The 14,591-nt window shown below is 37.3% G+C and overlaps 1 protein-coding gene across 2 annotated transcripts in view; it reads left to right on the top strand.

The window, feature by feature from the left end:
• DNAJC5B (DnaJ heat shock protein family (Hsp40) member C5 beta) overlaps positions 1-13,733 on the top strand; it is a 23,889-nt gene extending 10,156 nt beyond the window's left edge. Inside the window, exons 2-4 of one of the 2 annotated variants that reach the window (XM_072413299.1) lie at positions 7,994-8,207; positions 9,234-9,408; positions 13,477-13,733. In XM_072413299.1, the coding sequence (XP_072269400.1) occupies positions 7,994-8,207; positions 9,234-9,408; positions 13,477-13,571 (484 nt within the window). In that variant the 3' untranslated portion in view covers positions 13,572-13,733. Of the gene's footprint in view, positions 1-7,993; positions 8,208-9,233; positions 9,412-13,476 lie in introns of both variants that reach the window. The other variant, XM_072413298.1, reaches the window with a different exon arrangement.
• The last annotated feature ends 858 nt before the right edge of the window (positions 13,734-14,591 follow it).

Genomic DNA, 14,591 nt, shown 5'->3' with positions numbered 1-14,591 from the left:
CGGTGCTATACGATCGTTCGTAGATATCGTGCAGGATCGTTCGTCGTTCGTTTTCCAACGATAATAATTGGAAGTGTGTACGTAGCTTTAGGCAACGTATACTCGTCAGATGACTCTCGTCTGATTCTTGCCTCAGGGCTAGTATGGGACGGGAATTTGACACCTGTACAGCGACCGTGTGGTGTTGTTCATGAATCTGTCCTGGTGTATCCACGAATGTCGAAAGATTACCAACTGCAATGGAAGTGAGAGAGCACACTGGGGTGCTGCTCGGTTGTTCTACCACCTCACCTCTCTATAGAGCATAACGGCGCTGAATGTACAGCTCTTGTTCATGCAACTATCAGTTATCTGTCATTGTCCAATGAAAAAAAATCTAACGTGTGTGCATAGCCTAAACCATCCTTGGGGAGAAATTCACCTCAACCTCCCACCAAAGGAAATCTTTCTTACAGATACAGAGTGACAGATGAACTAACCAACGTACACCCAATGCGAGTTCTGTTCTATGGAGAGGGGAATGAGGTGTAAGAGTGGACGAAGTGGACAAGTAAGTGGGACCCTGCTTTGCTCTCCTCCCTTGACTCGTATAGTGGTCAGTCCCTATCTGTCATTCGTGGATCCATCCTGATGGGTTGGGCAACCGCTGTACACATGTTGGAGTCTCACCCAATTTGAGCACGACCATTTGTGTCAGCCTTCAGTCATCTGATGTGTGTACAAAGCCTTACCCTTAACGCAAGGAAGATTAACCTAACAGATATGTGATAAACTAGAACTGATACCCCAGCAAAGAAAAACTAACCCTATGACTGTAATTATGTGGGTCATTTTTAAGAAAAGACCGTTTCCAACTTTGTGTTATTACAAGAGACCTGATAGCAAACCTGGAATGGATAAGGTTCAGGACTGAAAACATTTACCAACTAATAACAAATGTTTTTTTAAGAAATTCATTCCATGTTTGCTGGATCACCCATGATAGTTCTCCCATGGTAGTTCATCTTCTCCAGCTTTTAAGAGATGATCACTGCTGCTTCTGAAAGCTTGAAATAAAAGAATAATTTCTAATTACAATTTATTTCTAAATACGATTCCATGGAGTCCATGGGGCAGATGGGGAGAAGAAAGGGTAGGCAGGACAGCAGGAAGGTCCTTTTTGACTTCTGGTCACTTTTTATTGACAAATGATCATGTGATATTTGATAAAATACACAGGTGAACACAATAAAAATTTAAAATAAGTTTTTGCTGTTTGTTAAGAGTTATGTGTGAACTTTATTTCTCTACAAGGAACAATAAGTCCCTTGTAGAGAAATAAAGTTCACACATAACTGTTTATTTTATGATGCCTCACAAGTTTAAACATTAGTTACTGGGTTATACAAACATTACACCTGTGTACCACAATGCAGTTAAATAAATATTTATATGATGAAAACAGCAGATATGGTATTTTGACTTTTTACATAGTCCTTTCGTGAAACTGTTGTTTCCAACATATTACACATTTAGCTATTTTATTGGAAAGACAGATGGTTTCATAAGTGTCACCACCAACGTGAATACGGAGTACACATACACTGTCTGCAGTGCCAAAATCTTTGAGGGCTTTTTTGTCCTCTAAATAATATAACATGTTTTGTTAGAAACATTACAGTGGTCCAATGGGGACCTAGGCTGTATTACTTTTGTATTATTGGGAGAAATTAAAACCTTAAATCTCTCAAGATTTTATTTTTGGAAAAGCAATCATCCTTTCTTTAAGCTACTAAACAGAAATCGGTAGATAAAAGATTTGGGAAGATGATATTATATATACTGCCATAAGTCCTCTTAAAATGGGGCAGTCGCCTACATAGTGTGGGGGCAGCCTTTTTGCGAGCTGAATCAGCTTTTATGAGAAATATCACAGAAACATAAAAATCCTATATAAGTCCCTTTAGTAATAATAGTATTTGTTAAGCCAAAACTTTTGTTTTGTAGTTTTGAATGTAGTTTCCTCATAAGGAAGAGTTTCCTTTACTCTTATGTATTTGGAGGCACAATATTGGGTGGGTGAATATTCCATTAAAGTAATAGAAATCTTTTCCTAGACCAGTGGTTGCCACTGACAACTAAATTTACCTATTCTGAACCGCGCATGTGCGAAGAGTCACTCAAAGGGCAAGAAACTTCCCTCAAAGTGAAGTCATGGTGACAGAACCCGCCAACTCTCCCATCACAGGTCTAAGCCTGCTATGGGAAAGGCGGCGGATTATGTCCAGAGACACATTCCGCCCACTGCCTTGAGCACGGGATCCATATGGGAGATGTGGTCCATGGCTGTGGCCGGTGCCCCCCCATACAGGGACCTTCTCTTGACTCCGCTAGGGGGTGCACTGGCCTGAGCCGCGGACCACCAAAATTTTCTCGTGGACCACTGTCCTACACTATTCTGGCGAAAATCGCAAATTTTTAATCTTATATTCATTCCTTGTAAATGGTCACCAAGTCAAATGAACAGGAACAAAAGGTACCTGACAAACCCTCCTGCACTTTGCAAAAAGCAAGCAATTGTTTAGGATATACTTTTACAGTTACCCCTTAGAAATCCTGCTAATGCCATATAGATGGACATGTTAGGATATGACACAAGCTCAAAAGTGTAAAAATATTTCAGTGCTGCAATACTTATTTATAAATTCTGAGGGTGATGTCCAATTGTTGGACAAAACACATAAAACATCACACAATCTGCTAAATATATCATTTAAACACATACTTTTGAGAGTCCCAACCAACAAAAAAATGTGTTTGTCAATTCAGTCCCTTGATCCATAAATCCCCTGCAAGATAGCACATTGAGGACTTGGACATCTTTTCTGATGAGAAAAATATATTTTAAATCATTCTAATCTGTAACTTGGCTTGCTGTTGTTTTCAGGAGTGGAAATCCCAAATAATGTCGGGAACAAATACTTGTCGTCAACCTCCTAATAATGATGTAAGTTGATATAAAGAACTCAAATTGGTAATGTGCCTAAGCCCTTAATGTCCAAGTAGGGACAACTTTTGAGAAAATGTAAGGACAGAACAGTAGGCTACTTGCGGCAGAGAAAAACTTTTAGTGATTCTATGAAATTAAACATTTTTTGCCTTTGCCTGGACGACCACAGCGGGGTCAGTACTTCTATACTCCTTGGACATATAAAAACTTCCCTATTTGGAGTACATGTGCTCTCAACTGAAGCTGGATTCAACTACTGAAATCGGGAGACATTCCCTATATCAAATGATTCACATTAGGTTTAATCCTTTCATTTTGTCTTCCTCTATCAACATATAACTTATCCAGACCTCCACTGATATTGATTGTGAAATTTTACCCTTCTTGAACCCTTTCTATGAGGAATTTTTTCTTCAACAACCTTAATGAATCTTCAATTGATACATGAGTCAGTGAGCCCCCCAACAATTATCGCATTCTATCAACACTGTGATGTAACGGTCTCTATTATCCCCTGAAAAAGCCCACATGGGCGAAACAAGTCAGGAAGAGACCCAACTTCTCTGTCTCTTTGATTCCTGATACACGTTTGTAAAAACTTTGTTGAAGGATACAGTGTATTATCCTCTGTTACTGTGTATTATCCTCTGTTGTTTTTATAATTCTTGTATATTTAATAAAAGTCATTTTTTAATTTCATACAATACCTAAAAGTTTTTCTGTGCTGCAAGTAGCCTACTGTTCTGTCCTTACATTTTCCCAAATAAAGTCATAAACATTGATTGGGAGCCTCTTTGAGCAACAGTAAGTGATATGACTATGGACTTTGTAAAACACTGTGTAATATGTTGGTGCTATATAAATACAAGATGATAACAACACAGTTTTTGGGGTCCCCAGATTGCTATAATAACAGTATACTATTCTGCTAATGCTTTATTTTAGGGGCAAAATTACAAAGTTCTCCTGTAATGAGAGAGATATGACTCACAAGTACATAGGGTTCAAATTTTTTGTTGAACAGCAGAATAAACTGTATTCAAAATCTTGAGCCTGCCTGTTTGGACAGACAATACTAACACTGCATTTATGGTTGTGCCAAAACAGCTAATCTAACTAGTAAATATCACAGCAGTTGAAATCTGGAATTAGAAAGCACCCAATCAAGTAGGGAATTTTGAATTGGGGCCATTGCAACCCTTTTTGAATATACTAATGGCTTTTATAAATTTTGTTTCTATATTTTAAATGAGGTTAGAAAAAGCACTTCTTTTTTTTAAATCTTTAATTGTTCTCTATAATGTAACGACATTGTGTTAACAATTAACAAATTCAGAGGTTTGGGATGACAGCCACATTTTTTACAGGTTTCCTTTATGAGGTTCATAAAATGATTTTAAACACGTATAAAAAAATATTGGCTACCTGGCTGTTGGGCTGGATACTTGGCTTCAGTTCCTAAACTTGAATAAGAATTATTACTTTCTTCTGACGTTTACAGCACTTTTCATTTACACAGCCCACACATTTCTCCTATGGTGGGTATACTACACATTTTCATGGAGCTTCCTCATTAATCCTTTCACTGCAGCTGTAATTATTGCAGCAACTGCAGTACCTTCATGTAAACTAACTCAGTCCACAGTAGCAGACAATAGTTTATTTGTAATTTGTTGGCAGCAATATAGGCTTTCTTGTAGAAGTAAATAGAACAGACACTTTTAATACTTTTACATATATGGGAAAGTGCCCCCCTCCTCAAATAGCTTGGACTTACTTGTCACCCTTAGGGGGCCAGGGCATCCATGACAAATGTCATGATGAAGAGAAGTAGAAAACTAATTACCTTGATCCTCCTAGAAGTAGCCATCTGAAGATGGATACACAGTGGTCATGAAGGGGTACACATGGTCTGCAGATCTATAGAAGGCTGTGACATTTAAACAATACATAGTTGCTACTAAGGGGCCCAAGGTGTGCCAATAAAAATTCCCTGACACCATTACACCACCCCCACCATCCTAAACCATTGATACAATGCATCATGACTTTCGTGTTGTTGACATCAAATTCTGATCCAATCATCCAAATGTTGGAGCAGAAATTGAGATTTATGAGACAAGGCAACGTTTTCCACTCTTTTCCTATCCAGTTTTGGAGAGCCTATTCAAATTGTAGCCTCGGGTAGCTGTTCATAGCAGACAAGGTGGCTTGTGTTGTATTCTGTTACTGCAGTCCAGTTGCTTCAAGGTTCAATGAGCTGTGCGTTCAGAGATGCTCTTCTGCAAATCCCCTGTGTAACAGGTTTTTTGAGTTACATTTGCTTTCTGATCAGTTTCGAACTGTCTGGCCATTCTTCTAGGACATTTGCATTTAACAAGGCATCTCCACCCAGACAACTTCTGCTAATTGGATATTTTACTTTTTTGGACTATTATCTATTATCTCTAAAGATGTTTTGTAAAATCCCAGCAGATAAGCAGTCACTGAAATACTTAGACCAGCCCATTTGGCTTTAACAATCATGCCACATTCAAAGTCACTTAAATCACCTTTCTTTCCCATTCTGATGATCGGTTTGAACTTCAGTGGGTTGTATTGATAATTTCTACTTGCCTAAATGCATTCAACAAAAAATTGTAGTTTCTCAAAGAAACTTGGGATTCTTTTTTGGACAACAGAATGCCATTGGATAAAAATGTTATCTTTACAATCAATAAAAGCAAAACATAGAATACATATTGCAAACAACCTCCACTCATAGTAGCTATAAACAGTACAGATTTAACAAATACACAACACATAGTTGATACACTCCCAAAGGCTCTGTATTTATGATTTACTCATACATAAGAAATATGATCCTCAGAGCCTTTTACTCAATGTGTTTTACAGCTAATATTGCTGCTTTTTTAAGAGTGGCTATAGAATATAACTATACCAAGAATGGCTGAAGACATTCAATTCATATAAAAATATATTTTCCCATTTAAGCTTTCCTCCCCCAACTCCAAGGCGGGGTATTACCAACCATCCTGCACAGAGAATGCCAATGGAGATATCATGCTATCGATTTGTGCTCCAAGATGACACTTTGGAAAAGAAACTTAATTAGTCCAAACATCAGAATCAGCCGTGTGACACACCACTGTAAATCTCACACAGTGAGCGGTGTCCCATGTGGAGGATCTGGTTCAAACAATGAGTTTCATTTCTTTTAGGATAACAAATTTTCACTTTTTGTGTGCACATCCACCTTACCAGATTTACAAAGATACAAGAACCAGCATTGTATAAATTGAATCATATAATAAGCTCATTATCATGCACAGCCCTGTAGTCTCATGTCTATTTTCTCCATCCCACTTGTGTCCCTATTCCCCAATGCAACAAAATAAATGAATGTCTGAAGGATCATTTAGATTCTAGAACTTCATATTAGTTTGGTGCTGCAAAGTACATTCCGCTTTGTTATTCAAGCTATTTCTTTGTTTGGAAATGGGTATTCATTTGAATATTTTGTGCAAGTGAGGGTTCACAGTTTACTCACCAAAGGTGAGATCTGTCATGGAAAAATTCTCTTTGAGGGAAATTAAATGTTGCATAACAGACAAAAAGAGAATATTTACACAGCAATCATTGTTAAAACTGACAACTCTGGTTTACTTTGCATAATAAGCAATTATGAGGCTATTAGGCTATTATGTGGCACTTATGAATTAAGTAGGTATCTCTATGGCATTATTGTTGTAATAAATTGTTGAAACTTACAAGTTAAGTAATTCATTTATTTTGATCGCTTTAATCATTATGTTAATGCATGTAATGTATTGCCACACTTTTTCTAAACAAGAAGGAGTTGTCTGTAGTTTCCAACAAATCATCTTGTGATTTATTTTAAATCTCATCGTAGTAAATTAGTTTGGTATTTCCTACAGCATGCTGCCTAATTTGGAATTAATTTTGATGACATGGGTGCATCTGTGTTAAAGAGCTTTCATTCATTAACCAATTATCCTTACATTTTAATTTCTTTTGTGTCTGATCAAATATTTCAAATATCATTTTCCCTAGATATATTATGCAAAATGCAAAGCATTCCGGTTTATTTATAACCTATTACTATTCACATTATTATTATTGTTGTCTGAACAACTGATTCTCAATGAGCCGCATAGTGGTAATAAAGTGTTACTACACCACATAAATGTACTATTTTATTATTTTTGTAATTGTTTTAAAAATTTGGACAAAGCCAGAAGGCTGCACCCAACTGCAAGCTTTGTACTCATATTTTAAAATTAGCAACAGAGCGCGGGACTATGATTAGGATAACATTGCCATTCTTCTGAGACCAAAAAACTGAACTCCAGGCAGAACCAAAAGGCACAAATGAATGCAACTTGGTATTTGCGTTGTTTAGAAGAAGGAGAAGCAGTGCAGGAAGCCAAGGGATTGTGCTGCCCTGTAGGAATTATACTGATGGCAGGAGAGAACACACAGCCGAGATATGAGTTGTGATATATATATATATATATATATATATATATATATATATATATAAATAGATACATTGAACTGTTAGAACAAATAAAAAAAGTATTGATTTGTTATAAAGCAACAATTTTAATAGATTTCCAAGCAAGTTCATGCCTACAACTTCCTTTTGACTGCTAAGTTAAATATGAGAAATTAAATGGTTGCAGTGCTTTGCAGTTTTACAAATATAAATACCCTATGCTCCTATCCTATGTGTGATCCAATGTGTTTCAGTGACCCTTTGTGCTATATTGACCCAGTTTTTTTACCCATATTTTCAAAAACATTTCATAAAGTTATTTTTGTATTTGTTTTTTTCATTTACATCTTTTAAACATCTTTTTGTGCGCCACGTAGCTCACTATATACAATGTTCTTTCTTATTTTATAAAGAAGGTATTGGATAAATATATTGGTAATTTGGAGAGCCCATTTAACTCACATTTATTTCCCTAATCATTAAAGGAAACTGGCTTTGAAGCATCATCCGGACAAAAATCCAGACAATCCTCAAGCAGCTGAAACATTCAAGGAGATCAATAATGCTCATTCTATACTGATTGACTTATCCAAGAGAAATATCTACGACAAGTATGGCTCCCTAGGATTGTATGTTGCAGAGCAGTTTGGAGAAGAGAATGTCAATGCATATTTCATGTTATCTAGTTGGTGGGCAAAGGTAAACAGGGGATGATTGCTCCTTTTTCTTTCCTTTAGAAATATTGAAGACATTTCTATATATATATTTTAAATAATTTTTTTACATAGGGGAAGTGTCAGGTAAAGCCTAAGTGAAAGAATCCTGCAGACACTGCAAGCTTTATTCATAAATATATAGTTAGAATATTACAACTGTAACAATAACATTTTCAGAGCTTTTATGCATGTTTGACAGGTTTTCTTTTGTAGGTACTTCTTTCTAATCTTTAAATGAAGGAATTTTAAAAAATTATGCATGTTTCTCCTTTTACTCCAGAAATGGTTTGCAACCCTATACCTATTACCTTTGTACAAGAGACATATTATACAATATAATTCGTGCTGCTCAGATGTCACCAATATTCACAAACAGTACCTATTTTTAGAATGGGTAGAAAGTGTCAAAGTTGGTAGCAGAAAAACATGAAAAAAGTTTTAATGTAGCCCGAAGAACAGTTTTTCTTTTAACATGAGAAAATCTTTTTATTATTCAAAGAACTTTCTGGTCTTCAGGGAATCCCTGTTATAACTACTATTTCCACAGCTCGCAGTACATTAGTGTGGTGGTCTATAGGTAGAATGCCAAAAAGCCAAAAAGATCATTGGTATCAGTTAAACTGGCATGAGAATCAAAGATTTCTCATTGCTCAAGGAACCCCTAGCAACCTCTGGAGGAACCCTAGTGTTGGGAAACACTGCTATAGAGAGACTGGAAATTAGATGCCAGTGGGCAGATATAGGCACCATGCTATTGTACTTTGAGATAAGGATATAGTAATTATAGTAGGGGTTGCTTGAAAACCTTAAAGTTATTTCTAGGGGTTCCCCCGTATTAAAAAAAATTGTTGAGAAATACCGCTTTAACTTGTATGGAATGAATTCCTTGCATGCTGTTAACCTTGTGATGTGAATTAAATGAATTAAGGCACACTGGCTGGAAATTTATGAAAATGTATTTAAAATTAGGAACACGGTTTTCAGGTCACATTTGCTATTTTCTGTCTAGGGCTTGTTTGCAATCTGTGGACTTTTGACTGGTTGCTACTTCTGCTGCTGCCTTTGCTGTTGCTGTAATTGCTGTTTTGGGAAATGCAAACCCAAATCATCAGCCGGAGAAGATTACGATTTCTATGTGTCCCCGGAAGACCTGGAGGAGCAGATCAAAACAGACATGGAATCAGGTGGTGTATATGAGGCTATACATAAAAGAATCATTATATTCAATTTGTTCAGTGAAACCTAATGGGATATGGTATGCATTGGCATTCATTTAGTGTTTGGTAGAAAAAATACAAGAAATGTTACTTTAGGCTTGTATCATTGTGGCAGTCTATTTTTAATGTTTTCAGTCTGATGTTACAATGGTTCTGCCAGTCAGAGTCTAACATGTTTTTAAAGGGGTCTGATAATTACATTGCCATCAACTATATCTGATGAACATTGTGTTTGTAATATGTAACAATATACTTTAAGCAAACCATTGTCAATTGTTCTGCAAATGACTTGCATTGTGACAAACAATATGACCTAAGCTGAAGGTTTACTACCCATACCAATTTAGCATCTTTTGCCAATAATGCTCATATCCATCCTAGCAAGCCTTGAACCTGATGTACCGCCATTTATTCCATAGTTTGCTTACCACTTGTTTATCAAGTGAACAGTATTATTATTTTTATTAAAGATAATATATTTACAGCCAGAAGTTTTTTTGTATGTAAATCCACTGCTTTGAGACATACAAGGATTGCAACCTAATTCTAAAACCGAAAACACACAAAACTTGTATTGCCTCCACTCTTGATATAATACAACAAACTCATTAGTTTTCATGAGTTTGTTTACAGATCTGTATTATTTTTTTCCGGTAAAGTTTTATTTTGCCACAATTCACATAGTCATTTTGTTGTTGGATCTTTATTTTAAACAGATGCATACTTTTGAAGCAGCCAAATTTCTTGAAGGTGTTCATGAAATGTGGTTAATGTAATGAAGTCAGCCATATGTGTCACAGACTCTGATTTCTCCAGGACAGGCATTAAATTTTAATAATGAAAGTCATTGAATGCCAAGTCAAGAGCAGTAGACACTGATAACTTTTTTTACTAGAAAAAAACAACAATAAATAAGTTAAAAGATAAAATACTTTAGCAATCCACGGACATGAGAATCTTATAGGTCTATTAGATCTTCTTATTCTTAAAATGAGCACTGAGTGTCAGTTACAGCAGGAAATTTCAGTCTTAGCTTGGGTACGTTATTGTTGTTCAATACTGTCATGTTCTACAGCATTCAGTTCTAGAGCATTCTTTTATTATTATTGGAAATTTTAAATTACATGATTTTTGTGGGATACTTTCTAAATACAGGAAGATTTGTTATATTAGTTTCAAGTAGGGTAATACTACTACATGCTGCATGACTAATATTTCCATTGTGGCAAATATTTGATGAAGTGCTTATTCTACTTGCTAAATCTAATTATGATTATCCTTATTTGTTAAATCAAAAGTTTTTCTAACCTACATGGTTTTGTATTGAGTGATATTTTAGTTAGAGGTTAACTGGGAGATAATAATTTAAATGGCGAATATACCATTAGGTACACTATTAGAGGGGCCAAACTTTGCCTATTAAAGCACAATTAAAACTACTGTGACAGACATCGGTTGGGACACCCAGTGACAGACGTCTGTATGGACACCTAGTGACAAAAGACAGCACAGACTCCCAGTGACTAATCATAGTGACCACCCATGGTAAGATATATCAGTTCAGACCCCCAGTGACAGACATCAGTACAGACCCCACAGTTACAGACCTAAGTACAGACCCCTAGGCAGACCTAAGTACAGACCCCTAGGTAGACTTTAGTACAGACCCCTAGGCAGACCTCAAAGTTCCTAAAGACCTTAAAGTTCCATTTTTAATACTGTGGCCTTTTGCCTTTTCAGCAGATGACTAATAGAAATTTTAAGGCATCTGAAACTTCAACATGACATGCTTGACATTGACAAAAAGACAATTTTTTTCTGTATATACATACTGTAATGACCATTTCACCTCCACAATTTACCATATCATTATGCCTTGAATTCCAGGCCATCGTGTCTATTGTATCATGTTGTTATGCATTTTGGGACAGAAAAAATTCATCATCCACTGAATTGACTTTAACTTACTTATTAACCTGGACAGTCATACATACATACTACCTATATATACCCCGTCTATAAAAAATATGTGTGCAATACTGAAATGACATTTCTCAGAACAATAACAGAAAAGCAAAAGTAATTACATCACAATCTCTTGTGCCAGCTTTTCTACTAGGATAACCTACCTACATAAAAACAGAGAAGAGAAGCAGTTATGATAAAACCTTTCAAATTAAACGGTAAATCTATAGATGCGCCATTTGCATCTAAACTGGTTATGTAACTTAACCCTAATAGAATTCCAAAGAAAGAACAACCTTTTTAATGTAAAAACAACATTCAATAATAAGGCTAAGCTTAGACTGGCAATGTAGTTGTGGTGTGGTTACTGCTTTCTCATGCTAGTGAACCACTGTTTCAGAGTAGATTCTAACCCTTGAGAATAAACAGGGTGACAGTGATTGGTTGTCAAGTTTGCCAACAGTAGTTCTACAAGAACCAGCATTGCAGTACAAGTAAGTGAAAGGGCGGCAAGGTGCCAGCCACCCAGAGCCTCTTGAGATTGCTTGATCTTGTGACTAGTCTAAACCTAACCTATGTGCAAAGCAATGTAACCAGTCTAACAAATGGCAATGTGAAAGTATTCAGCAGATTTTCCTGCATGGAGCACTTGCAGCGGGTGGCAATAATCAATAATTATCCCAGGGTGGCAGGGTTACTGACAGGTTGTCACACTTACTTCCCCCTCCCTAAAGTGCTGGCGCCTCTCTCCTGCGCATGTGGGCAGTTCTGACCTCGGGTGTTTCTGCTTTTCCAGATTTAATCAGTATCAGATTTAATCAGATCACCCCTCCAGCCGGCCAATCAGGAGATAGCCTTCTAATAGCAATTGGCTATTCAGCTGGCTCAGACACAGCACTCAGTGTTCCTGCAAAGTGCCCCCTCCTGTGCCGAGCCCCCTAGTTTTGCTGACCATTTTCTCTACACTTGTCTGTTGATTGAGTGCTTTTCAAGTCCAGCTACTGTGTTAAGCCCTTGTTGCCCAGTCTGTTGTTTCCCTGCCTGTTCCCTGGTGCTGTTCAAGTGTTTCTCTGTCTGTCATATCACCTGTACCTCCCGTCACTTCCTGTGTTCCCCTGTGTCCACGGTGACCCGCATCACCGATGTCTATTTCCTGGATTTCTGGTTTTAGACCCCTGGCTTTGTTTCTGACCTCTGTTGCTTGCTGCCTGCCTCCACCCTGGGCTTCCTTGACTATTCCCCTGCCTAGTGATTTGGTACTGTGCATTAACCTGCCCACCATGGTGTGGCCAAGAACCACAACCTGGCAGCAGGCAGCAGCCAGCAGTGTCACATCCTCACCACTACAGGCTCTGGGAAAGATTTGGGTGCTGCTTACATTCTGCACCTTGAACCTGCTCAGGGCTCACACCACTATTTTTAAAGCCATAGCATCCCCTAGAACAGTGGTCGCTAACCTTTCGGTCCCACGGACCACTAAAATTACCAGCTCCTGACCGCGCATGCCCGGGAGCCGAGTGTCAATCAAAGGGGGAGAAACCTCCCCGTAGTGACGTCATCATGACATAACCTTGCCCACTCTCACATGGCAGATCTGAGCCTGCGATGGGAGAGTGGGCGGGTGGTTTCCAGGCACACAGCCCGCTCTCTTCCCTGAGGCTGGTATTTGTTCGAGGGACGTGGTCCGTGGCTCTGACCGGTACACCCCGCCAGTGGGGGTGCATCGGCCAGAGCCGCAGACCACCAAAATTTTCTCGGTTGGCTACTGCTGCCCTTCAAGTCCGTTTCTCCAAGCAAGATACAGGTTATCAGCTTTCAATCTGGGATTGACAGATTTTTTCCGTAGTGGACAAGCATTGTTGTTATTCACCAAATGACTGAGTGTGTGTTTTTTTAATATGTGTGGCTATCTTAAAGCAGCTGTGTGTAAATAGCATTACCTTGCTAAAACTTATATAGGATAATATTAACTTCAACCAGATACATGTTACTGAAAACTATACTTTTAAAAATATTTTATCTTATGAACCCAAACTAAATGGTTTTATTATTTGTTTTATCTGTTTTTAGATGGTCATACTCCAATAGTGATGCAGCCAACAAATGCAAACGAGAAAACGCAGCTGATTGGAGACAGTCGTCGTACTTACCAAACAGACTCATAAACTAGTTAAAGCCAGAACTTTGGCATTTTCTGGAAAAGCAGATGGTGATATAGTGTTTAGAAAACAAACAATTCTGATTTATCCATGCATTTATATACATCTGATATAGAAAGGCACATGTCACAAAAGTCATGAACAAAATAAAACCTTTAAAAACTTTCTAATGAATTAAAGATTAAAAAAAAATACAGTCCACTGAAAGACAATGATATAACAAATTGTATTACAAATCTGTTTATTAAAATAAGCAGCATTGACCTGCCAAAGGACTTTCTATCCATCCCATCATACAGCTCTGCTCTGCTCTGATTTTAAGCTGCTACAGTTCAAAAACAATTATTGGTCTTGTCCCTTCTCCAGCTTGTGACTGGATGATAAAAGGAGAGGAAGTACACAGGTAAGGTAATCTCTATGTCTGCCCTCTCCTTCTATCTGCCAGCAGTTCAAATATAAGGAGGGTGTATGATTTTATTTACATTTGAGGAAAGGAAAGTCTGCAAATATCCTGTCAAATGTTAGTCCGTAATGCAAACATGTAAACTTGAGCACATTCCTGGAATTAAGAAGTTCTGATAAACAGGTTACCTACCTTTAATGGCACACTGACCTAGTCCTCTATCTTAGCAGGGGCATCAGATTTTATATTATATGATTATACCATATGAATGCCGTATCAATTCTGCCTGTTTTCAAATAAATATATTATGAAGGTGAAACATCATAGACAATCCAGCAGGGTTACAAGGCAAAAATACAAAACTAATTGAAAAAAAAAAAAAAAAGACCACTGACATTGAAAGTTCACTTTCACTTACACTTATTCTTGGAAAGTTACCTATTCTTCATAGGCTGTGACATCATTGTCCTTCTGGGAGGATTCCTATATCTGTGAAGGTTCTTAGATTTGTATATTCAGTACAATTAGTCCCTTTTCCCAATCAATTTAAAGAAAATATAAGTTAAGTGGTGTGTGTATTATTACATGTACCTGTCTCAATGTCTTCTGTGGGAATTTGATAC

This window comes from Pyxicephalus adspersus, chromosome 5 (genome assembly GCF_032062135.1).
Source record: "Pyxicephalus adspersus chromosome 5, UCB_Pads_2.0, whole genome shotgun sequence".
In the NCBI taxonomy this organism is placed as follows: domain Eukaryota; kingdom Metazoa; phylum Chordata; class Amphibia; order Anura; family Pyxicephalidae; genus Pyxicephalus; species Pyxicephalus adspersus.
The sequence above is the reverse complement of the archived record's forward strand: the minus strand, read 5'-3'. Positions and strand labels throughout refer to the sequence as shown.